Consider the following 27,740-nt stretch of genomic DNA (forward strand, 5'->3'; position numbering starts at 1 on the left):
AATAAAAACGTGTGTAAAAACACAGATTAACAATCGAAACAGATAATTAAATGCAAAAATAAAATAAATGCAAATATGGAATGTTCATTGCATATAACTTACTGATTAACTTTTTTATTTATTTTAAAATTAAATGAATTTATATGAAAATATAATGAAATATAATGTCGTGTATAAATAAAATATGGAATGTAAATCTATATTTTAAAATAAAACCATTTGCACCTGAAAATGTTGATGATTAAAAATCAAATTTTCGTATGTTTGTATTTGGAAATCTCGAAAATTCGATAGACTTGAAAAATTTTGCACAACATATTTTTCTAGATTTGTTTTACAATTGGGTTCAAAATAACCCCAAATCGATAAATAAAGGGATTTTGCAGTTTATTCACGTAGTTTATATAGTCTAAAGTTAATAAAAGTGAGCATATAAGTTTTGACCTTAAATTTGACAAGATATACACTTAAACGGTTTTATTCAAATATAGTTATTCTACACGAGTGGTGTGATCAGTTTAAAGGCCTGTTCAAACGGCTGTTCGCTACCGTACTCGGATCGGTATGCGATTATAGTCTCTATAATATACTACGTAAGAGATTTAATCGCATGCCATTGGGATACCGCTCTAGTTTGAATGGGCCAGAAAATTCCTAAATTTAAACATCGATTTACAGCAACTACATAAAATTCTACATAACTTTTTTGAATCTTTAAATTTTTATACAAAACACATTTAACACCGATTCACAATGATTTTTTGACATTTTTTTTACTTACACCAATATATTTTGAAAACATTTGACCAATTTTTTTGACACCAAAAATTTACTCCGATATAATATGACTAAACAACTGTTTCAAACCGCTCGCGTCCTAAATTAGGAACTTTACTTCTTTCCGAGTGATTCGAAGAAATTGACGAATTTATTGACACCAATATTTTTGGGCAAATCGTCTTCTGGCGGATCGTTGGCTCGGACGACATCTTTAGGATTGATATTGCTATTTTGGACCATTTTTATCTCATTCGACGGCCTTGGTTTCCTTTCGACGTTGCCGTTTAGTTTATGGTCATCGAAGCCATTTTCTGTATGTGTCTCCTTGTAAATGCTCATTATTTCTCGCACCGTTCGTGTTTCTTCCTTCACCGTGTTATTTTCGATTATAACAGGCTCTGTTATTTTCTCTTCTATTATTATGACGTTTTCGCCGTCTCCATTATCTATAATTGCATGTATTTCTTCGACTTGTTGCTCTATGTCCGCTATATCTTGTAAGTTAGATTTCTCTTCTACGACAATTAATGTCTCTGGTTCTTTATCATTTTCCACAGTGGTGACCGTTTGAATGATTTCCTGAACTATAATTGGCTTCGTATCTATCTCATCTTTAATTTCTGTTTCTTTTATTTCCTGTTTGAATTGAATTTCTTCTTTGAATTGAATTTCATCTTTGAATTGTATTTCTTCCTTTTGTGTTTCAATTACTTCTGTTTCTTCTTCATTGTTCGTTTGGTTCCAGATTTTGAAGTATTTTGCGTACATTTCATCCCAGAATTCCATTTTTTCCTTATCCGGGTTAGTTCCCATGGACAATTCGTTGCTAATGTTCAAGTAATGGAGATTGTCTTTTGTGACTGGCAGCCATTTCACGGGAATGTAGTGGTTTTCCTCTGGTGTTGGATTTCTGGAAAAATATGAAATTATTTTCATTCAAAATTTATTGAAATTTCTTTTGAATATGTTTTTGATGAAAATACAACACATGATGACATATTTTAAAATCTAAGGTAATGGTAAGCGTTTTTTGAACATGAAATTAATAGTCCCTATTTTTAATATCAACGTATTCATTGCAGTTACCTAGTTAACTCACTTGTTAAATTGTAATTTATGTCATATTTTTACTTATCTAATATTTTCAACAGTAATTCATAAATTTTAATTCATTCATACATTAACTGACACAACCTTCTAAAGAAAATATTACTAAATAAAAAACTCACCCAGTTTTCGCGAAATTGGTCCACAGCCTCAGCATCCGTTCTCTCATCTCAATATCTTGGGCTGTGGGTTCTATGTCTGCGTGCATGTCACTCTTGAACAGATATCCCAACTCATCCATATGCCCCGATCGCTTGATCCCATAGCTATCCACCAATTTAATAGACCAGTTCAACTCGCCTATATAATCGAATTTGTAGTAATATATCGGTTTCGTTGACACTTTGACCAAGTACTGGATGAACCTATGCGTGTCTATATTGAACAAGCAGTCAGATAGCAAATGGCCTTTCTCAAAGTCACTTTCGCCTTTATAGTACAAGTCTTTAATTTTATTCGCAAGTTCTATTGCCTCTTCTGAATTTCTCTCAATGTTAAATTCCTCAGGAATGCACGCTTGTAAGTCTTTTCTTTCTATGTTATATTCTAGTGTCGTCGATCCGATCATTATGGGGATATTCGCTAGTCTACCAGACGTTAGTATATTGACGTATGGTTCTGTAAAAACTGCCTCGACGCCCGGAAACTCTTTTTCAACAACTGCGCTAAAGAGGAAAGTTCCTTCTTGGTAGAACAGATCCAGTCCGTTCATTTTGACGTTCGCTTCCACGATATCTCTCACGGGCGTAGTGGTGAGGAACTCCAAAATGTCATTAAGGTCCGTTGATTCACAACCTAGTTCGTTCGCAAGCGCTCTAGCGTTTTTGATCGGATGTTTCTGGAACGTCCATTTGTTCAACGCTACTCCCGATTGAATGATCGCTTTGCTGAACATATCTTTAGTTAGAGGGCTTGCTGCTAACATGGACACCGCAGCACCACCCGCGCTTTCACCAAAAACGGTTATATTTCCCGAATTACCCCCGAAATGTTTGATATTTTCCTTCACCCATCGGAACGCTTGGACAATATCTTTAAGACCAGCGTTTCCGGGTACTTCTGGGGTGTTCAAACTGAGGAAACCAAGAGCACCACATCTGTAATTGACTGTGACGACGACCACATCTTTTTCGACGAGGTAATCACCTCCGTAATAGGCAGAACTGCCTGAGCCGTAGAGGAACCCGCCTCCATGGATGTAAAACATGACTGGAAGGAATTCCCCGTCTAAATTTGGAGTATAAACGTTCAGGAATAGGCAGTTTTCGTCTCCCACGTATGTCTTTTCGAATACTAAATCTATTTGGGGGCAAAGGTTGCCTTCTGCTGTTGCGTCTCGTACACCTTCCCATGGCTCTGGTGGTTGAGGGGCCTGCAATAGATAAGAAAAAGTTAGTAGTTAGTTAGTAAAGGGTATTTTGTTAAATTTTTCATGTCTTTCGATTGGATTGTCTAAACAAACATAGCAAACTTTCAAAAGGATACTTTATAAACTGAAATAGATAACAAAAAGTTCAACTAAAAGAAATGTAAGGTATTATTCGAGATTTTTGTTCAGTTTCAATGGATATTTATAAACATGGATGATTATTAATAACATAATAAAGTACATAATTATGATGTAAAAATAACTTCTTATACTATAAACATTATATAATTTATAATCTCTTCATCATCGAGGCTTATTATATTTAATTTAACTACAGGGTTTTTACCGAAGACGATCTCAGCTATCACACAACAAAACTTGAGCTGTTTATCTCCCGTCTTATTTGATCACGTTATCTTATGATAAATTTCGCTATCTTACATTTCTCACACTCTCTCGATCAGTTTGTATGCTGAACAGGTGATTAAGATTTAAACTATCGTAAGAGGAAATAAGCAAAATTGAATAATACAGCGTCTGTGCGGAGCACACGTGTCGGAAGTGAAACTTCTTTGCCAAGATTCAAAGATACCAAAATCGTCGTTTCATTCCATGACGAGACGGTATTGCCATGACGCGACCTTGAAATTTTACTCTCAACGCGCCTAAGTTTCACAGTTTCAAAAGTCCATAACCGCTCATATGCTTTGCGCAACCACAGTTGCAAAAATAAAATACGCTAAATAGCTTGCAAAAAAAAATAAAGGTAGCCTACTTTGCTAGTGCTCTGGAACGTGCGCCGCGCGTTCGACGCACCGCTATTAAAACTTAATTTATGACTTCCGCGAGAGGAGTACTTCAAATATATTGACTGTAATCGATTGCTATTGTAATAATACTATACAAAACTGTGTTATTTTTACAATATATGATTACCGTATACCTTAAAAAGTTATGAAATCGTCTAAAGTCTACTAACTTTTAAAGTCGTCTTTATTACATATTTATTACAACGGTCACTAAAATATTACTTTATAACAATAAAACACCTGTTAGAGAATAATCTGGTAAGTAAACACGAGTAGAAATCAATAAAATACAACAATTACGGCATATTTTAACACTTGCTTGTAAGACACGTAAGATACAAACTAAGATATTCCCAAAATTCTGTTTGAAAGGTTGGTAGTACTGGGGAGAAATAGACGAATCAATTAGTTGTCTTTGGTTTAAATACGTAAAAATTAGACTCTGAGAGTATGAAATAGAGTTTATAATCAATTGAAATAAGAAAGTCGCTTTGCAACCACAGTTGCGCGAAACAAGATTCTCGATCGTGTTTTTGCAACTGTGGTTGCGCGTAGCTAAGTAAGGGGTCATTTTTTTTTTCTCAAGCATATGAGCGGATAAGAAGCTGTTCTTTGAAAAATGGAGAAAATAACAAGAAACAAAACAAAGGCAGAGTGTTCAAGCGTCGCACGCCACGGTACGGTAAAAGACGCAGGTTCTAATCCTGACTCACGATCGAATAAGTTAACCAGCAATTTTAAATTAAACAAATATACAATTCAAGAAGTCTTTAAACATGAGCAATGCAGTGATAAAAAAAAATTGTTGCTTCTAGTCCTCGGTCCACCTAAAAATTTCAAATGACCGTTCTTTATCTATTTGTATGTATGACTCACGACAAACCAATACAGTCATAGATTAGTACCAATGAATTAAACATATTTTTCACATGTGTTCATTTATGACTCCGACCGTGTCTAAGAAACAATACTCCGAATTTGTAACAGATTATTCATTGATTAAATTTTTTTATTAGAACACGTATTTGGTTGAAAAACGTTATAAGATTGAGAAGAAACACATGTATGTGTGTTATTCTAATTCCTATTAATATTATAAATGCGAAAGTTTATGATGATGGATGTATGTATGATGTATGTTTGTTACTCTTTCACGCAAAGACTACTGAACCGATTACAATGAAATTTATTATCATAGCTTTAAAATTCTTATTTTCTTTCTTCTTTCTTCTTAAATTACTACAGTCTACACTAATATAAACAAATATTTTTTTTAAACGAAACTTCTTTAGGCGCTAGACTACAGGCCCATGTTGAAAAAATTATGGGTCATTTGACCCACCACCTGACCTATCTAGAATGATATAAGAGCATAAAATAAAAAGATTCAGCACTATGACGACACTCGTAAGCTGTCCACCTGAGTGCAGATGAGAATTCGAAAGTTCAGGTAGAGATTTTCTCCCCTTGTCTCCATGATTTTTGTACGGCGTTGCGGAATAATGGCTTAAAAGCAGTATAGAAATAGTATTACACAGATGCCGTACAAAAATGGTGGTCCACAAAGTCGGAATTTATTTTTATTTTTCGACAGTTGCCGGGGTAAATTTGGTCATTTGATTTTGTACGGCATCTGTGTCATACTATTTCTATACTACTTTTAATCAATTATTCCGCAACGCCGTACCTCTAACTGAACCTTCGAATTCTCATCTGCACTCAGGTGGACAGCTTACAAGTGACGTCATAGTGCTGAATCTTATTATTTTATGCTCTTATATCGTTCTAGATAGGTCACCTGGTGGGTCAAATGACCCATAATTTTTTCAACACGGGCCTGTAGTCTACGCGTTGAGAGTCAAATTTCAAGGTAGCGTCATGGCAATACCCTCACGTCATGGAGTTAGGACGATTTTTCTATCTTTGAAACTTTTGCCAAAGAAGATTCACTTCTGACACATGTGTTCTGCACATACGCTCCTTTTAATGAAAACGATTGTTTGATATATCTAAGAAATGTGTAGATATAGAGTATAAGTAATAATAATACTATATTTATCTATAATCTACAGATAATAATACTATACTAGTAATTTTATCTATTAGGAATTTTAATTGCATTATTTATATGCTTATATCTTTACGATAACGATATTCTGTATCGATTTATTAATTATCTAAATCTAATACAAAAAAAAAAAACATTTTCTTTACCTCATGAAGATCACTACATAGTATAAAACAAAGTCGCTTTTTCTGTCCTTATGTCCCTTTGTGTTCTTAAATCTTTAAAACAACGCAACGGATTTTGATGGGGTTTTTTTAATAGATAGAGTCATTTAAGAGGAAGGTTTTAGTATATATGTAATTTAAAGCGGGCGAAGCCGCAGGCGGTAAGCTAGTTACCCATATTATCAGATTTACTGTAAAAATATTTAGTAGGAAAGACACAACACAATTTTAATGTTTATCGAACTAACTAGGCTCCTTTTAAGCTGTTTTAAATCATCAAATCTTCCATTTAATTATCTTTTAGCGTAAGGAAAAATATAATTAACAATTAGACAGTTTTCCAAACAAATACCCTTCAAATACCAAAATATCCTTAAAAACAGTGTCATCTGCAAGGATATCCTTGTAAAACAACAGGATAAAGACAGTCAATTTTACTATATTTGATTTTATTCGAGTATTTTTGTATCTTAATACTTTTAGGCTATTACATAGCTTCTATCGCGGGCCTTGAGCGCGGGGAGCGAATCCAGAAATTCCGTAACGAAAAAACCTCACGCTCCCCACTCCGACGGGCGCGGAGGTGTGGCTTGAAGGCATAGCATGCAATAGCTTTACCGCGGCAGTCCCCGAATGCCACACGTCTTTTTTTTAACTACACTTCGATTTCATATCCTAGGTACTAATAATATAAATGCGAAAGTTTGTGAGGATGGATGGATGTTTGTTACTCTTTCACGCAAATACTAGAGAACCGATTACAATGAAATTTGGTATGTAGGTAGCTGAAGACCCAGAATAAGACGTAGGATTTTCTTTGAATACCTACGCGCGTGAATCCGCGGGCGGAAATCTAGCTTAAAAATATATTTAATCAGTCTGAGACCACGCTTTCTGTATGTACAGAAGTAGGATAACTAATATATTGAATAAAACCATTTATAATCTGTTAAAATCTTTAAATTTAAACCTTATTATGCAGTAACAGAATTCCTTAGTCCAAGGTAACAAGAAAGATTCATTTTCAACAGTGTACGAAGCCAACATAATATAGAAAAATCTATACTTCACGTTGTTAAGTAGGTTGAGGTTTTGGCAATTCGACATACAAGTTATAATATTTGGGTTTGTTCCAAAGACAATGTATGTCGGAAGTTGGAAGATGAAATGATATCAATTTATATGATAAAAGGCTTTTAAAATTTCACGTGAGTTATGCCAAAATGTTAAGTTATTTTTTAGGAAGAAATAAAGACAAAGAAAATTTGGAAGATGCAAAACTACGACTAACCGACCCACGAATGGCAAAAGTTCCGCAAAACATATATTTACAAGATCTAACAATGAACATTTATTACATTGTAACATTCAATTCTTAAAATTTTAAGATGAAGAGTTAGTTTGTTTAAACGCGCTCATCTTAGGAACTACTGGTCCTATTTATTTCAGTGTTAGATAGCCCATTTATCGAGGAAGGCTATAGGCTATATATATCATCACGCTAAGACCAACAGGAGCTGAGCAATGCGGGTAAAACCGCGGGGCACAGCTAGTCTCTTAATAAATTATATTTTATAGATCCTCTAACACAATCCTTTTATGTTTATCTAAACCCTTTTAACGGCAAGCTCTTACCCCCTCCCTTGAACACAAGGTCGTGAGCTCCAGGTTGAAATTCGATACCAAGATTAGAACTTTCCTTTCATTTTTGTATATAAGTATTTCGAAGCCGAGTACAAGTGTCAGAAGTGAAACTTCTTAAGCAAGATTTAAAGATACCAAAATCGTTTCCTTACTCCATGACGTGACGGTATTTCCATGACGCGACCTTAAAATTTTACTCTCAACGCACCTTGAGAAGTCACTTCAAAAGTGATTACTGCAGTCTTTTTACTTCATAAGTAAGGTACTTTATCAGTTTAAAGTTACAGAATAAGTGTCCGTGTACACTTAACGATTACACCCTACTTTACCACGGTCACTGAGACCATTGACGTTCCCATTCTTTTTTGGACCACAGACTAAAAAATCGTCAGTATCTCAAGAAGGTTCTGTCAAAATTTCTCTTAGCCAGGTTACCGTCTAGACTTTACTGAACTAAGTCTATTAAATACTGCAGTGAAATGGCCTCCGTGGTATTGACATGGATTTGTACGTTTTCACTACGATAAAAAAAAACATATTTTCGCCCGTTACTTCAGCCGAAAATAACAAACAGGTGAATAAATTGTAACTACTATAAGTAGGTAGTTAATAGAATCTAAATGAACGATAAACGGTATTAGTAACACAATTAGATATGACAGTTTGTATCGGAGGATTAAATCCATATAAATGTTACTTTTGTTTCAATAAATATTAAAAACTAGCTGTTCCGCGTGGTTTCACCCGCATTGCTCCGCTCCTGTTGGTCTTATCGTGATGATATGTAGCCTATAGCCTTCCTCGATAAATGGGCTATCTAACACCGAAATAATTTTTCAAATCGAACCAGTAATTCCTGAGATTAGCGCGTTCAAACAAACAAACTCTTCAGCTTTATAATATTAGTATAGATTGAGCGGTTTGTAAGTACAATTTAGAAAACCTGTTTTGTCAAATTAGATTGCCAATACTAGCTGTTCCAGCCTGGCTTCACTTGTGGTAAATATATAGTCAATACTCTTTAGTATTCAGGGATGACGTACATATCCAACAGTGAAAGAATATTTCAAATGGGTCCTTGTTTCTGAGATTAGCGCGTTCAAACAAACATACTCTTCAACTTTATATACTAGCTGTGTCCAGAGGCGGCTCGTGACAAAATTTTATGGGTGTTCACTTGAAATAAAACACTGAAAATACATGGTGTAAAGCAGTACATTTATCAAAAAAATTACTTATAAAGGAAATACATACGTCTTTCTTTTTGGTGTGCAAAAATATCTATAACTTAAAGCGACAAGACATTCGTAAATGTCTGTTGTTCTTGTTGCTTTCATCACAACCACACAACCACGGTGTTTTCACATAATATTGTTCGGATTTAAACACACGCGTATATGTTTTCGTTTTTCTCGTACATTTTTGCGTAATGGCTGGTTCACACTTTGATTAGTGCGAGTGCAGGTGATGAGTGCGAGTGCAGGTGTGTAGTGCGAGTAGTGTCCAATTGACTGCGAGTGCAGGTGATTAGTGCGAGTGCAGGTGTGTAGTGCGAGTAGTGTCCAATTGACTGCGAGTGCCGGTGATTAGTGCGAGTGCAGGCACGCTGCGAGTGAGGGGGAAGGGAGGGCGCGCGGGACGTGGCTACTCGCAGTCCACTCGCAAAAAAATAGAACACGCTTCTATTCACTTTACTACACAGCCTACTAAACACTCGCACTAAACAGTCGCTGTCCACACGTAGTACTACTCATCACCTGCACTCGCACTAATCAAAGTGTGAACCAGGCATAAGGTCAAGTTCAGGCCGTGGCAGTCCCTTAGCTTTCAATTCAAGCCGAATTTGTAACGTTTTAACACACTTTTTAATGAACGCCACATTATAATTGTTCATTTTCACACTCACAAGTAATACTGATAACTACAGACTATTTCAACACGTATCTTATGATTTTAATTAGAAAATTCCCGAATTTGCATTCGCGCGCGTGCATTGAAGTTGACTCGAGGCTCGAGAGTCGAGTGTTTGTTTATAATATAGAGAGTGGCAACATCGCTGTCCTGTGTACGGGCGCCCAGGCGCGGCGGTAAAAACGAACCGGCAACGTTTGCGGGAGCGGCGCTCCGAATTTTGCTATTTTTCCATAGAAAATCTTCTGTTTCACGCGCGCAGGGCACTAGCAAACCCTCTCTTTCACTCCTATTGAATTTCGTATTAGGAAATGTACTAAATATTTTTTCATTGGTGCGCAATCGTGAGCGCACCGCTTCGCGCGTTAGGTACTGTATAATACAGTATTATTCAGGTGTATGGAATGATGGAATGATGGATATATTCATTGGTATTGACAGTAGTTTTTTACGATTACGATTGATTTTAAATAGTAATAATTAATATTAATAATGAAATTAAGGAGTATGATTTTATTATAATTATTTATGGGAGTTCACTGCACCAGCGCTCCTTAGGGCGAGCCGCCTCTGGCTGTGTCCGACGGTTTTACCCATATTCCTTCGTTCCTATTAGAGGTCCGCGCCGCAGTCCAAAAGCCCAGCGGCGGCGCGCCGGGTGCGACACCCGGCGCGGCGCGGCGTCGCCGGCGTGGGCTAGTTATTTTTAAAGTTATTAGGGGGTGGGCGGGCAGTAGAAAAATCTCTCTTTAAGTTTAATAAAAAAAATATTTTTATTAAAATCAAGTAGCTTAACTATTTAGTGATGAACATGATAATTATAAACATTGCCAATAATTTTTATATTGGCAATGTTATGTCAGAGCAAGCAAAGGAGCAGGTGGGCCACCTGATGTGAAGTGGTCACCACCGCCCATAAACACTTGTAACACTAGAAGTGTTACAGGTGCTTTGCCGGCCTTTTATGGACAAATAAGCTCTTTTCTTGAAGGCCCCAATGTCGTAGTTGTTCGGGAACACCGCAGGTGGCATAGTTTCACCATACGCGGAAGGAAGTTGCGGGTGAAGCGGACAGTGGTGGAGCGCCAACCATCCAGATGGTGCGGATGGAACTGGTTTTTACGGCGTGTGGTCCGGTCACCGGTGGTGGAACTGTGCGGCTGGTAAAAGGTGGAACAATTCCTCAGAGCACTCCCCATAGTAGATTCTGTACAGTATACAGAGAGACGCAACGTCTCTTCGCACTGACAATGGATCGAGCCTATCGGAAAGCCTACGGTCATCGACAATTCGAGCTGCTCGACGTTGGATGCGATCAAGAGGAAGGAGTTGATACTATGGGGCTCCGGCCCAGAGATGAGAACAGTACTCCATATGGGGTCGCATCTGAGCCTTGTACAGCTGAAGTCGTTGGGCCGGCTTGAAGTACTGTCTCGATCTACTGAGCACACCAAGTTTTTTCGCGGCTAATTTAGCCTTCGCTTCCAAATGACTGCGGAATTGAACGTCACTCGAGATTTCAACTCCGAAGATTCCGATTTTCAGCGATATACTAAGGGGAGTACTCTTAAACCGATGTTCTACGACAAATGGGGTCTTTTTAACGGTGAACGCGCAAACCTGTGTCTTTAGGGGATTGAACTCGACAAGATTAAGTTCGCCTCAATCCGAGACTTCTTGGAGAGAAGACTCGACTTCAGACACAAGTTTGTTTCGACTCTCATTGAGGCTTTCCTTTGAGGTGTTTGCACGGCTGGGATAAAGAGCATACCCCGTACTGTCGTCTGCATAGCAATGAATGTTACTGATTTGTAACAAATCATGTTTATAATTATCATGGATAAAAATAATTTTGTTAACTTTTGCAGGATTTAGACGCGATCTCTTCGCAGTTAAGACTAGCCCAGCTACAGAAAAAACCCTTTCATTTGGCGTGCTTGTAGCTGAGATAGATAGAAGCGATCGCGCTAATCCGGCAAGCCAAGGAAAAACAACTTTTTTTTGTTTCCAGAACTTAAGAATGTTGTCCTCTACATCTCCTAAATCTGAAGGGTTAGCCGTAGCCAAATATCTCCAACACTCTTGAGCGACGTCGTCATCCTCATCAATAAATCTATTGGAGTGTTTTTTGGCTAGCTTTTGGAGTAAAACATCTGGCATCGATATAGTAGACATCGATGCGACGTTGCCGTGTTGTAGACAACAACGCGTGCGTGACACATGGTTCGCGCGCAAAATTTGAACTCGGCGCCAATTTTTCTGTGACCCGGCGGCGGCGGCGGCGCGCCGGAGTCTCTCGGCGGCGGCACGCCGGCGTGGCGCGGACCTCTAGTTCCTATTAGTCTTAGCATGATGATATATAGCGATCCTTCCTCAATAAAAAGGCTATTTAACACTGAAATAATTTTTCAAATCGTACCCACCGTATCCGTATCGTACCCTAATCGTAGTAAGAATTATTCCTGAGATTAGCACGTTCAAACAAACAAACTCTTCATCTTTATGATATTTGTATTGACATAATATACGTTTTAATATTAACAGACTACTAAATTTAAGCCTGAGGGAGAAAATTCATCTCTGGCTCGGGTAAGGTTATTATTATTTATGTATAATAAAATAATTAATAATTAATAAATTATTAATAATAAATATCTCGGTAATAATAAATTTTTCATTAGCTACCTTCATGTTATGGTTATGTTAGGTTATGCCTTTGATGTGCCCGTATTAGATCGAGATTATACAAAATGTGGTTGAAATATTAACACATCTGTTTTATCGAAAAGTATTAAATAATACATTCCGATATTTCGCAGAAATATAATGCTTGTTACATACTAGAAATTATTTAAGCCATAAGTTTTATAAGATGTAGTTAGAATACTAATTATTTTCCTTGTTGGTAAGTTACTGTTAGTACTTTTAACTTAATTTGAAGAGGTTTAGTATAAGGCTGCGTGTCCACGAGATGTGCAAGGATGTATAGCGACGAATGTCTTTTTAAAGAACCAATAGTGTCGTGCAAGGATGCGTTGCGAAGCTGTGGAATGTCTTCTATACATTTCCTCGCATAGCTTTTAGTCCTTAGTCTTTAAACCTCAAAGAGCCGAGCGGTGACTTCGCATACGGTATGCCCTGGAAGCTGTAGTAGCTCCTCCCTCTCACATTGTTTATCCATCACCATGGCAATCCACAAAACCTTCCACTAAGCTTCAAATACTCACTTTAAACCTCAAAGAGCCGAGAGGTCGCTGCGCATACGGTATGCCCTGGAAGCTGTAGTAGCTCCTCCCTCTTGCATTGTTTATCCATCACCATGGCAACCCACAAAACCTTCCACTAAGCTAAATACTCACTTTAAACCTCAAAGAGCCGAGCGGCGGCTTTGCATACGGTATGCCCTGGAAGCTGTAGTAGCTCCTGCCGCTTGGGGTACTGGCCAGCCTGCCCAGCAGCTCCCCCTCAGCCACTCGCACTATTGGCGTCTCGACCATTCTGCCGCCGCTGGAAAGAGGAATACGATATTATATGCATTCATGAACAGGGCATGAAATTGGCCTAAAAAACACCTTGAATCAAGGGGAAGGAAGACTAAAATGATCACAACGTTGTTGTTTATTATAAACACCTAGTAAATATGATAAAATAGTTTATTTCCTGCTTCTTCAAAAAAAAGTTTGGATTTGGATTTAGCAATTTGATGTTAGACTGATGGCAGCAGACTGATTACACACTTTTCTGCGCGCGCCTTCGTTCGCCCCAGTTACATAAACATATTATTATTTATTTAAATAACTTGATTTCGCAAACTGATCATTAAATTCATAGTTCAAACATCATATAGCTAAAGTGTACTATTGAGCTAGGAAAACGTGTAAATCCTATGATTAATAAAACAAAAACAAAATAGCGAGTATCTACGTAATTAGTTAAGCATCAGATTAGACATTCATGTAGACAGAAAGCGTTGGAATTTCTACATATCTACATATATAATAAATACTACGTCTACTATGTATTTCATGGTGCATTTACACATTTGTTACTATTCGCCTTGTGATTTGACGAAACATTCGTATACGAATGTGGATGCGAACCACTGTTCACTCGTCTTCGCTTTGATTCGAAAAATTGGTCTACAAACCGGTAACACGAATCTTAAGAGTGCATTTCCACAAATAATGTGCGAGGATGTGTAGCGAGGAATGTTTGTAAATAACCAATAATATCGCTTTAAACGTTAAACTTCAAACTAAATGAAGCGATATGATTATTTACAAACACATTCCTCGCTACACACCCTCGCACATTATTAGTGGAAAAGCGCCCTAAAGCGAGTGGATTGATTATACGTACGTGTTCTTTATTCGGTTCGCTTATAACCTCGCTATTCGTGCGATTGTGTATATGCACCATTAAGTTCTCGTCTTAATTCCACAAACATAATATTAATAAGATAGGATTTTTATACTTCTGCATATCTAGATTGGACTGGAATATAAGTAAAATTTAATAACAAGTAATTATATCATCTGTAATAATAAATCTATGGTTTAGGAGACAAAAACAAATCATATCTTATTTGATACAGACAGGTCATTAAATTCCAATTATACTGGGCTACTGATAACTAATCGTGTTAATTTTGAATAATTTTAAATTTATATTATTTTTTTTTCTAGAAAACATCGTACTTTAAATTTATTTAATCTTTGGTTATGTCATGGCAAGTACCGTCACTGCATGAGGTAAGGCGACGATTTTGGTATATTTGAATCTTGTCAAAGAAGTTTCACTTCTGACTCGTGTGCTCGGCACACACGCTCTTTTTTATTAAAGCAACATTGCTATCAAAATAATCTCGATTCAACTCTAATATAGCAAGGAAAAAATCAAATTCTGTTCACCAAGATTGTACATACTGAGTTACATACATACAAACACAATCGAATTGTCAACACATCTATTTCTATTGAAGATGTATATCTTAGCGCCGATTTTTCAATGCTTGGATAAATCTTATTTGTCGAATAATGTATAAAACTACCATTTTAAAAACGTATTCTAATTGCACGTATTTGACGTTTTACGTGACATTTTAATATTATCGTGTAATACTTTATTGGATGGATAAGTTTTATCCAAGCATTGAAAAATCGGCCCTAAATCTCATGTTATCGACACACAATTGATAAAATATTTGTGATATGACTTTAACTGAGAGTTTTTGACAAACTACCTAGATGTAATAAAAAAAAATATACCAGCCGAATTGAAAACCTTCTAATTTTTTTTTGAAATTATAAAAAATATCACATATTATAACCACTAAGTACATAGTATAAAAACAATAAAACAAAGTCACTTCCAGCCGTCTGTCTGTATGCCTATGTATCCCTATGTTTGCTCATTGCTCAAATCTTTAATTTCGCAACGGATTTTGATGCGGCTCTATCAATGGATAAAGTGGTTCTCGAGGATAGGTTTTGGTATATACATAATTTGTTAAGTTTTAGATGTACTTTTACCTACTATAAATTTGAATCTATCCGTCCGTTATGTTATCAGTTATCACGCCTAAGCCGCTGAATCAATTTCTATAAAATTTAATAGCAGTGGCAGAGCTTGTATCTAAACATCTATCCCAAATAAGGTGGGAATGTCATAGATTAATTCTAGTCCGAAATTTGACATTTTACATTTTATTTATACAACACTAGCAAACCGGGCGAACTCCGTTTCGCCACCAGAGACACCTTTTCTTTGCTATAAACCTCACGGAGCCCAAGACCTTTCCAAAGAATGCAAAACCGTGGAAATCGGTATTCTGGAGCTATAGCGTCAGGAAGGAAAACCCGACTTATTTTTACATAGTAGATGATAACTAGATAAACATCTACCGACTCGGAAAGATCGTTTATGTGTGAAATTTGCCCTAAGGTTCATTCAAAATATATTTCAATATACTCAAACTAAATCAATAAAGTCCCTTAATATTAAAACTGTTTAATTCAACGATAACAATTCACACAAAAATGTAAGTTTACATAACAAGTTTTTATATTATTCAACAATCAATTACAATTTTTAAATACCTTGAAATTAACTACTTTCAATAAACACACAACACGAATCGCAAAATCCTCAATTAGCCAACAAAATTTAGCACTCCATTATCCCTATTGCGCCCTCATTTAGCCAGGAAATTTTAGCAGTCCATTCCGGGATTTTAGCAGTAAATTTTTACGTAACTCACCTGTGTATTAACTTACACCTGAGGCACAACTAAGTCACGAGTCAAATTGATAAGATTGTCGTAACATAGTGGAACAAAAATAACATCTTTAGGGCTTATCGTGTTCGGTTGCGTCATGAGTGTTTTAGTAATTTGTTAAAATATGTTTATACGTTAAGAATAGATACATTTTGGATTACTTACTACGATGTATGTACCTATGTATGTGTCTAATTGATTACCATGTATTGTATTGAGATTTTTAAAATAATAAAAAAACATTTTATTAACAAGCGCCACTTTTATTCATTGGTTATTTTTTATCAGTAGACACTTCGTATGGTCTCTTTAACTGTATTTTAAAGTTTATATTTTATGTTTCACTTGTTTAATTTTTATAACTTTTACACTTATAGAAGAATCTACTTAACCTTAAAAAGTTAACAAAGGTAAAGGTATTATATTATTGTATGTAAGTATCTGCTTTACCTATAAATAGGAAGCAACGAGAGAGACTAGTACGAATATTTTTTAATTTATTTTTATGTGGATATCGTTTGCTATATTAATGCGCATTTAACAAATTAAACAATTTGAAATAAATTTAATATTCTTCATAATAAATAATATCATTAATACCATATTAATCGTTAATTACTTACCAATAGACCATTTTAGGATAAACCATTGCACAACCTGACGAAAATATATACGTCTTACTTATATTAGTATGTCCACACTCCTCTTTTATATACGGTATAACGTTAATATTTTTAGTCAAATCCTCGCTTAAAGTATCCAAATTCGTTGTCCAAATATTATCGGAATTCTTTACGCAATCGGAAATCTTCTTATTTACCGGTTTCTTGCCTAGTGTTATGAGCCTCGACTCTCTGGCTAGTAAGAAACGAAATACTGTTCTTTTTAAAATTAGCAATTCTTCTAGGCTTCTAGCCATAAACAATAAACTCAAAAGAAACAAACACAGACAGTTAATTCACCAGTTTATGAGATTCACACTTTTTTCTTTTTTATTTAAATTTTAAATTTAGAACATTTTCACAGAGCAAGATTCACGTTTCCCGAATTCTAAAACTGTCTAAAATTTGAACTGGATTTAAATTTAGAACTTCGCCGATACTCAGATTAAATGTTTTCAAAATAATTCTAGAATTAAATTCTAACGAACTGTTACTGATTTAAGATACACGGTCCCGTAAACTGAATTATATTGTCTTACGCAAAATTTACGCAAGAGTGGAATTTTCAAGAACAATAAAACTGTAAAAAAATTGGTCAAGTGCGAGTCGGACTCTCCACCACGGGTTCCGTACAAAAAATCTATAGAGCAACTACAAAAAAATTCGACATTCATCCAATTTATGCATCTCTATAGATGCCTGTGCCAGTGTGCATCCTTTAGATGCGAAACACATCATTTCTGAAATTTTAAATAACTCTCGGTTCATGTGATACAGCCTGATGACAGACGGATACACAGAAGAACAGACAGACGTACAACAAAGTCTTAGTCCCCGTTTTATCGTCTAGATACGGAACCCTAAAAAACGTGACATGATGGATTGTTTACTTCTCAGAGGCAACAGCCGCTAAATGTGCTTGTATACGTTCTTATTACAATACATATAGAGTATATTATTGAAATACAAATATAGGTAGTAACTTTATAACCGATATATATTTCCGGAATTACATTACAACAGTACAAAATGATGTCGTGAAGGAATCATTACAATATATCTGTGAATTATTACTTCTACAATATACATAATACGTAATATCGAATATTGTACGTGTTCTTTAGAACCTGCAATCATTTTACCTATAGATTCATCTAAGTATCAATTTCGATTAGCTACTAGCTGTGCCCTACGGTTTTGTCCGTATTGCTACGCTCCTATTGGTTTTAGCGTGATGATACAAAGCTTTCCTCGATAAATGAGATATGCAACAATGAAATAATTTTTCAAATCGGACCTGTTTGTTAGACCGCAATAAGGTCAGTTATTTATTAAACCGATTATAAAAATTCTTTCACCTTGTAGATGTTCCCTGAGTGCTATAGATTGTATAATATGTATCTATTATATGTACCACAGGCGAAACCGGGGCGAACAGCTAGCTTATTATATATTTTTGGCTATGATAGTCGTAGGTATAAAAAATGACACAGGCTAAGTAACAAATAATAATAACTTATCTATATGACTTAATAATAAGGTGTATCTATTAATTATCATCGATCAAGACAAATAACATAATTAAGATATCTATCTACATAGATAAACAGATAAACGAACTTATCATTGTGCTAATTTTAATCGTATCTTTTTTATCTTTTTCAATCTTAAATCTTTAAATCCTTAAAACTTTTACTTTTTTTTTATTGTTTAGAATACTCTTATTTTAATTGGAAAAAATAATTGCCACTTATTTTCTATTTACCTACACATACAAAGTGTTATTACATTATTATTTATTACCCAAATGTAAATAAATATCTAATTTTGATATTAATAAATTAGCTTATCTAAGTAAATGGTTAGTGGTTCATATCTGTTTACGGGTTAGTCATAGCATTCATGTTAGTATCTAATATTCATTATACGGTTAGTAGCATTCATGTTAGTAGCTCACAACCATTTTATGGTTAGTAGCATTCATGTTAGTAGCTAACATTCATTTTTCGGTTAGTAGCATTCATGTTAGTAGCTAACAACCATTATACGGTTAGTAGCATACATGTTAGTTGCTAACCATCATTATATGGTTAGTTGCATTCATGTTAGTAGCTCACAACCATTATACGGTTAATAGCATTAATGTTAGTAGCTAACAATTACTTTGCGGTAAGTAGCATTCATGTTAGTAGCTCACTATTACTTTACGGTTAGTTGTTAGCTAACAACCATTATATGGTTAGTAGTATTCATGTTAGTAGCTAACAACCATTTTCGACTCACCGTAAGTCATCTAAAAACTCGTTCACTACATCTATGGTCGTCATTTTTTATGTTGCTGTAAAAGAACAAATTGGGAATTAGACCACCCGTGGGGAATTAGACCAAAACCCTCCAATACAAAATCAACAACACCAAAAAGAAGCAAACAACATCAAAAGCACTCTACCCAATCAAAAATACAAAATGGAGATTCCAACAACTAAGCGCACAAGAATATGCATTGCTACTCTCAATGTTTTGACACTAAGATTAGAAGAAAACCTATCAGAACTATCATTAGCACTAAAAAACACAAACTGGGATATTCTCGGGATGAGTGAAGTGAGAAGAATGGGAGAACACATTGTCGCACACCCAGATTACTTGCTATATCATATAGGAGAGACCCCAGGACAATATGGTGTGGGATTTTTAGTAAAGAAACATCTAACAAAGCACATACAAGGTTTTTATGGTGTATCAGAGCGCATAGCATTATTGAACTTAGAACTGCCAGACTACAGGGACCCATGGACAATTATTCAAGTATACTCACCCACAGAACAAGCAGATATTGAAAAAATTAACCAGTTTTATCACAATTTGAACAAAACTTTACAGACACACGCCCACAAAAACATAATTGTGATGGGCGATTTCAATGGACAAATTGGTGAACGCCAGCAAGAAGAGGACAAGATTTTAGGCCCCTACACATACAACTCAAAAAATAGAAGCAGAAACGGAAAAATGCTCTTAGACTTTGCAATGGAAAATAACCTTACCATATTAAATACTGTCTTCAAGAAAAAGAAAAATAGAATGTGGACCTGGCTGTCACCCGATGGCAAATCAAAAAACCAAATCGACTTTATAATGACTAATAAACAAAAATTTTTCCTTGACATAAATGTCATCAACAACCTTAACTTCAACACTAATCACCGTATGGTCAGGGCTGAACTGAATTCATCCCAACCAAAGAATTCCAGACCAAAAACAAGCCCAGGGACTCTAAAAATCAATAAAAACAATATAGGAGAAGTAGCCAACTCGCTCAACTCGAAACTTAAGGAATACAGTACAGAAACAAAAGGCGCTGAAATGCAAGAGAAATATACTTGGCTAGAAAGAGCAATAACCACAAGTACCATAGAATTTAGAAACAAGAAAGATACCCCTGAATGGATGTCCAACAAAACTTTCAACCTCCTTGAACAAAGAGCAGACCTAATAAAAGCAAAAAGCACAAAAAAAAACAGGAAAGAAATTGCCCGAGTTAGTAAAGAAATAAAAGAGAGTATAAGGAAAGACAGGAGACAACGCCAAATGGAAACAATAGAGAGACATATTAGACGCACAGGAGGAATAAAAAAGGCATACAAAGAATTAACTAATAAGAAGGAATGGATTGTAAAAATGGAGGAAACCAGTGGAGCGGGAAAGTTTGATAGAAATGAAATCCTTAAGATTGCTACTGATTATTACACAGAACTATACAAATATAAAACAAATGAAAGAGAAATTGAACTCCCAGATAATGAATCGATACCTTACATCATGTGGGAAGAGACTGAAAAAGCTATTGACACACAGAAACTTGATAAAGCTCCAGGGCCGGATGGCATAACAAATGAAATACTTAAGCTGACCAAAACAATCATGACACCAATTTTAACCGATATTTTCAACAATGTAATTAACACTGAGATGATCCCAAAACAATGGACTGAATCCACCATTATCCTTATATTCAAAAAAGGAAATCATTGCGACATAAGAAACTACCGTCCCATAAGCCTAATGTCTAACATTTATAAGATCTTTGCAAAGGTTATTTTGGGAAGAATAGGAAGGAAACTAGATGAGCAACAACCAATAGAACAGGCAGGTTTCCGCAAAGACTTCTCGGTACTAGACCACATCCATACTGTAAGACAAATCATAGGAAAATATACAGAATATCAGCTTACATACTACATAGCTTTCATAGACTACAGCAAAGCATTCGATTCTCTGATACACTCAAAAATCTGGGAAGCATTAAAGGAACTGGGAATAGAGCACAACTATATTAGAATTATCAGAAACATATACAAAGACAGTTCTGCCTGCATTCAACTAGAAAGGGAAGGAAATAGGTTTCAAATACAAAAAGGTGTGAGACAGGGCGACCCCCTATCACCAACGCTCTTCCTGGCAGTACTGGAAATGATTTTCAGGAATATGAAATGGAAAGACATGGGCATACTGATAAATGGCCGCACGCTGACGCACCTTAGATTCGCGGATGATATTGTATTATTTGCAAAAACACCAGAGGACTTAAGCAAGATGATAAATGACCTAGCGTCTGAAAGTGCGAAGGCAGGATTAAAGCTAAATCCGGACAAAACAAAAATTATGACCAATGGCAAAAAATACCCGGTAACAGTGGAACAAAAACAAATGTCATATGTTGAAGATTACATCTACCTCGGCCAACTAATATCCCCAGAGGACAAAGAAAGCAAGGAGGTCGATCGAAGAGTTATAAATGGCTGGAAAAAGTACTGGTCTCTTAAAGAAGTAATGAAAGACAATAACCTACACATTTCAACTAAAACTAAATTATTCAACACATGCATCCTACCTGTGCTGACGTATGGAAGTGAAACGTGGGCCCTACCAAAAAACATAACAAATAAACTCCGCATCTGTCAAAATTCCATGGAAAGAAGCATGACTGGCATCAAAAGAAAAGACAAAATAAAGCAAAGTAGCATCAGATACAAGACTAAGGTCCAGGACATAACACTGAAGATAAGAAGGCAAAAGTGGAAATGGGCGGGGCACATGATCAGGGGTAAAGAAAAATGGAGCAAAATTACTACACAGTGGTACCCAAGAGAAGGAAAGAGAAAGAGAGGGAGACCCCAAAAAAGATGGGATGACGACATTAGACAGGTAGCGGGTACAACCTGGGGTAGAGTGGCCTTAGTGAGACCCGAATGGAAGAGATTGGAGGAGGCCTTTGCCAACTGGCAAACGGACACGCAAAAATGGGTCAAACCGAGCATATATAACTACATACATATGTAAAGTCCGAACAAAGGCTAATAATAATAAAAAGAACAAATAATTATTTCAATAAAATATGAAAACAACACAATAAATAATGTAACTTATCCGGTATAAACCTAGAACTAAATAAAGCAGGATTGTATTTTGTAGGATTTCTGCAAATTTCCTAAGTACATACGTATAAGAAACGTCAAAATACCACCAGCTTTAAGTAAAATAATTCAAATATTCATATAATAGTAGAAAACTTCTCTATACACTGTATAGCTACTATTGTTACTCATCCTTTAGTTAAAAAAACACGTATAAACTTATGAAATTATTGTATTGTCAGCGATCCTTGATAAGCGTACAAAGAATGAATTAAATCTGTCCGTTTAAAGTGGGTCAAAATTGAGTATAAAGGAGTCGATTACATACAAACATACAGGTGAAGCTAATAAAAGCGTGAGCCTCGTTTGCTTAAATTGAATGTTAGTTAAAATATCGAATCAATGCAGATGATGTTATATAAAAATATTTATAAAGTTATTGCATAGCTTCTATCGCGGGCCTTGAGCGCGGGGAGTCGGGGACCGAATCCAGAAATTCCGTAACGAAAAAAAAACCTCACGCTCCCCACTCCGACGGGCACGGAGGTGTAGCTTGAAGGCATGTTATGCAATAGCTTTACCGCGGCAGTCCCCGAATGCCACACGTATTTTTTTTTAATATAAGAGGTCACTGGTTAAGGAGAGCTATGAAATCAGTTTGGCCCATGACGTGTGTCTAGCAGACAATAGCATACCCATATTCAAAACAATGGACACTATTTAAATCGTCTGTTAATAAATAATAAATATTGTTTAATAATATCGCGTGTTGAATGAGAAATAACGTGTGAATGTTGCTATAATATATTTGTGTATGAGTCATGTGTTTTAAGGTTTTCCTATAAGGTGGTAGACCGGCATTGAGAGTTGAGACTTTAACCGGCATTGAGGCATAGTCTTCAAATATCTGCGGACGCGGTTTCTGCGGACGCGGATCTACCGAATACCCGCGGCCCCGTCAATAAAGCGGCACGGCGGAACACAGTGGAGTTTAGTCGGTAGGACCGTGCACTCAGCAGGGTGAGTCCGACATAACCCAGGGCTCTTCCCCCGAGTGCCCTGGGTATGCCTAAATGCATTCTCCACTATAATAAAAAAAAAAAATAGTCTTCAAATAGGATAGCAAATACATATCTTTGTCTCGATGTTAAAGGACATTCAGCAGAAAAATTATATTTAGAAAATATAATAAAGCATCCTGGTACGAAACGAATATTAATGTGTCTTTCCACAGTACAAAACTACACTTAATTTGGTTTTAAATAGCGTCTCTAAAACTACTCTCCGTTAACATGATTCAGTTCAAAACTAAATTCGATGACCCAGCAAAAGTTCTTCCTAGATATCCCTATCATGTTTTTTGGCATCAACAGCAAAGAAGCTGTTGGGGCGCCTGATAATACTCAACCACTGCCAATAAACATTTGCAGAGGCTTCAGATCAATAACATGACGTTAAAGGGAAAGGGGATACAGAAATTATCGACGAAAGGAATATAGGAAAGAATTAGAAGAATTAAAAATAATTTGGAAAATCCAAAAGTGCACGCCTCATAATTTTTTTTTAATAAATATTTATTAATTATTATTTTTGTTTATTTAATAACAATTAAACCACATCGAATCAGACCCTGAAAAATGAAAGGGTTCTATTCCTGAGCATACTCAAGCGTAAGAGAAAAAAAAAGACTCGATTAGTAAAGTATTTCGGTCGCTATCGTGTTAACAAGAAAAAGGATCCGCACATACAGACACACGGACGTCCAAGACAGAACTTTTTTAAACTGTTTTTTAACTAGTTTAAATAACAAAAATGACATCAAAAATATCATGAACGTTAAAAATAGTGTTTTTTCTTAATATGTGTGTGTATGTATTATCTTACAAGTGCAATGTATGATACATAAAGACATTTTAAGTTTGAAAAATCAGATGTTTTGCGCGAAGTGACAGTAGTACCCACCTCAACGCTTCGCTTATGAGGCGTGCAATAACAATAAAAACGTGTGTGCCGAGCACACGTGTCAGAAGTGTTTGTGAAAGTTCTTTGGCAAGATACAAAGATACCAAAATCACCGCTTTACTCCATGACGGTATTGCCATGACGCGACCTTGAAATTCTACTCTCAACGCGCCTAAAAGAAGTTTCACGCGCACTTCAAAAGACGACCTATCTTCAGACCTATCACAAACAATCCGTTTCGGAAGAGTATGGTCACAAAACGCACACGACTTTTTACTTTGAATTTATATAGCTATATACATAATAGTTTTTAGTGTCGACCTTCACACACAAGTAAGACTAACGAACGCAGGTATTACACGTAATCCTGTTTGCTATCTAACATGAAGTATCAAAGTATTGAACGACAGTACATTTCTTTTAAAGTTACATTTTATAATCCCATTCGCTTCGTTGAACAAAAAATGTTCTGCAGACAGTAACTACGAGTAAATTGTTTCCTTGTTTCCTGAACTAAAAATTGATTTGGTCTTTTGGTAAAGTAGGTACATATATATAGGTATAAAAGTTAGGTAAAGGTGGAATTTCATAGTAATAATAAGTTTCGCATCACCCTATCAAATCATACTAAATCACTACATAGTATAAAACTAAGTCGCTTTCTCTGTCCCTATGTCCCTTTGTATGCTTAAATCTTTAAAACTACGCAACGGATTTCGATGCGGTTTTTTTTAATAGATAGAGTGATTCAAGAGGTTTTAGTATATAATTTATTAGGTTTTAGACAAAGCGGGCGAAGCCGCGGGCGGTAAGCTAGTATATTATAAAAGATGTTTTCCCTCCTTTCATCCAATTCTGCAAATAAATTCATAATCATAGATTAGTTTTCAACTAAAAATAGAATCGTCATAATGCATAGATTAATATTTGTCAGCGGTTCGGAAAGCAGTTCAAACTAAGCATAAGGTTCTATAACTTATTTATTTATATATTTTAACACTAGCCGCTCCGCGCGGTTTCACCCCCGTGGCTAATCTCCTGTTGGTCGTAGCGTGATGGTATATACTATATAGCCTATAGCCTTCCTCGATAAATGAGCTATCTAACACCGAAATAATTTTTCAAATCGGACCAGTAGTTCCGGAGATTAGCGCGTTCAAACAAACAAACAAACAAACAAACTCTTCAGCTTTATAATATTAGTATAGATATATTAAAAAACATAAGAAGCCACACCACGTTTCCACATTTAACATCACTGTGTCACCAACAATACCTCAAGGGATATCCGTTAAATTCAAAATGACTAAACATATGGCATGCGCACACGCATGACTCACGTCTTACGATTTCACCGCGAAATCCATAATCATTCAGAATCTATTACATAGTAAACACTTGAACGCGTATGTACCTGCTATAAAACTACATCTGATGGTATCATCATTCTAACACCACTATGTCAAATTATTTTAGTGTAAACAAGCGTAGAGCATTCTTTCGTTATTCCTAGTGCGTTCGAAAAGATTCCATGCAATGTTCAAATACTGAACAACACTAAATACGTGTAAACGATAACTATCGTTTACACTAAAAGATCACGAAGGAATGCTGTTGCTCTATGTTCATTAAATGTAAATGCACCTCGAAGAAACTACGGAACAAATTTGGATGCAACTTTACTAGTAATATAGGTACCTATTATGTTATACATCAGAATAACAGAAGAATCTATATATGTATAGAAATATTTCATATAATATAGAAAGAAAGAAAAGAAATTTATTGCCAAAAAAAAAACACAGCCAAACACATTATAAAATATCTTACAATTATATATATATATATATATATAGTTTTTTGCAGGTGCAACCACGCGGCATAGCTAGTATAGGTAAGGATGATGCAAAACTATAGAGCCCCATTCGACGAAATTTTTTGTTCGAAGTGTGCATGAGCAGACTTTAAATGTATAGAATTTACTTAGCAGCAATGGCCAAGGTCATGAATTAAATTTAATGGACAGAAGACGATTGAAATTTGAAACCGATCCTTTTGCACTACTTTGTCTTTGACTTAATTGCAGTATTATTCATGATCAATTTGAATACAATAAACAGTAACATTTCTGTTTATCTCCTTGAATCTAAGCAAATTATACGAGCTACATTTTTAATTGCTATAAACAGCGCCTTATGTAATCGAGGCGAATGTCCAATAAAATATGTTCGCTAATCTGGTGACACAAACAACCTAAAACTATGATTCATAAAACATTCAGAAGAGCTACGTGAGTGCGAGTTCAATAAATACGAACTATCAGTAAATAGTGACAACACAAGCCAAACAGATAAAACGAGATCTTATCACAGACTCGAAATCATAGATAACATAGATAGGGTCCACTATCACTTCTGCGTTATACTAAAACAGTTCATCATCATCATCAGCCCATATATCCCATTGCTGGGGCCACCTATGAGGGTACAGGCCATAATGCACCACGCTGGCCAAGTGCGGACAGATGTCACATGTCGTCGAACTTTTGATTCTTCGACATGCGTCTAAACATTACTAAAACAGTTATATTTGCGTAATCCTAGAAGGTAAATGGTCCTTATTTGATTTACCCCACTTCTGACCTCTATGCAATGGTATTTACTATTTTCCCTGTAGATAATGTTTCATTTATTGACCGGAATAAAGGAACTTGTAATAATTATTATTAGTAATAAATGAGCTGAAGAGTGTATTTGTTTGATTATTGCTTGAACGGGCTAATCTCAGGAAATATTGATCCGATTTTATAAATTACCAGCGGTCCGCCCCGGCTTCGCCCGTGGTACATATGAAAAATAGATGTTGGCCGATTCTCAGACTTACCCGATATGCACAGAAAATTTCATGAGAATCGGTCTACCCGTTTCGGAGGAGTATGCAGACTAACATTGTGACACGAGAATTTTATATATAAGAGATTTCAGTAATAGATAGCCCTTTTATCGAGCAATGCTATAAGCTATACATCATCACGCTAAGACCGATAGGAGCGGAGCAATGCGGGTAAAACCGTGGACACAGTAGCAAAATTTAATTATTATAATTATAACAGTAAGTACTGCTTCATTGTCTTTTTTGTTCACATTTCATTTTTATTCACTGGCACAATTGATTTCAGAAAAACGTGTGCTTTCTGCGGCCGAAATAATTAATGTAAAAGATTTCGTATCGTCTTTATTGTTTACTGGTAGGAAATCTTGTTGCGATGCATAAATAAGTAAGAGTTAAATTGAATTGATTTTCTCAAGAAATATAATCGGAATTTTGGCATTAAATAACAATTCAAAAACGCTTAATGGTAGCCTGCTACTACTATAATATAAACAAAATGTTCAGAAAGAATTTGCGAGGCCCTGAAATTTTACACCTGTTCTCTGAAAAAATCAATTCTATAGTACAACTAGCGGTCCGCCCCGGCTTCGCCCGTGGTACATGTTTACGTTTTCTCTACATAAGAACCATCCTCGTTCTTCAAGGAATATAATAAAAAAAGAATTATCGAAATCGGTT

At 35.8% G+C, this 27,740-nt stretch overlaps 1 protein-coding gene across 5 annotated transcripts in view; it reads right to left on the reverse strand.

The window, feature by feature from the left end:
- LOC149475436 (juvenile hormone esterase-like) overlaps positions 1–27,740 on the reverse strand; it is a 36,589-nt gene continuing 8,849 nt past the window's right edge. Inside the window, exons 2-6 of one of the 5 annotated variants that reach the window (XR_016318062.1) lie at positions 19,075–19,129; positions 13,212–13,359; positions 2,010–3,259; positions 834–1,690; positions 3–776 (exon numbers count right to left, since the gene is read on the reverse strand). Coding sequence is in view for 4 of the 5 variants with exons in the window: in XM_089713372.1 (XP_089569498.1) it covers positions 892–1,690; positions 2,010–3,259; positions 13,212–13,359; positions 16,753–17,048 (2,493 nt within the window). In the remaining variant the exon portion in view is untranslated. Of the gene's footprint in view, positions 1,691–2,009; positions 3,260–13,079; positions 13,157–13,211; positions 13,360–16,752; positions 17,075–19,074; positions 19,130–27,740 lie in introns of those variants that run through there. The other 4 variants (XM_089713372.1, XM_089713368.1, XM_089713369.1 and 1 more) reach the window with 4 other exon arrangements.

The sequence above is a fragment of the Colias philodice genome, chromosome 30, assembly GCF_061535455.1.
Source record: "Colias philodice isolate Cphi_HAF_F1 chromosome 30, ilColPhil1 Martin Lab GWU primary, whole genome shotgun sequence".
Taxonomy (NCBI): Eukaryota; Metazoa; Arthropoda; class Insecta; order Lepidoptera; family Pieridae; genus Colias; species Colias philodice.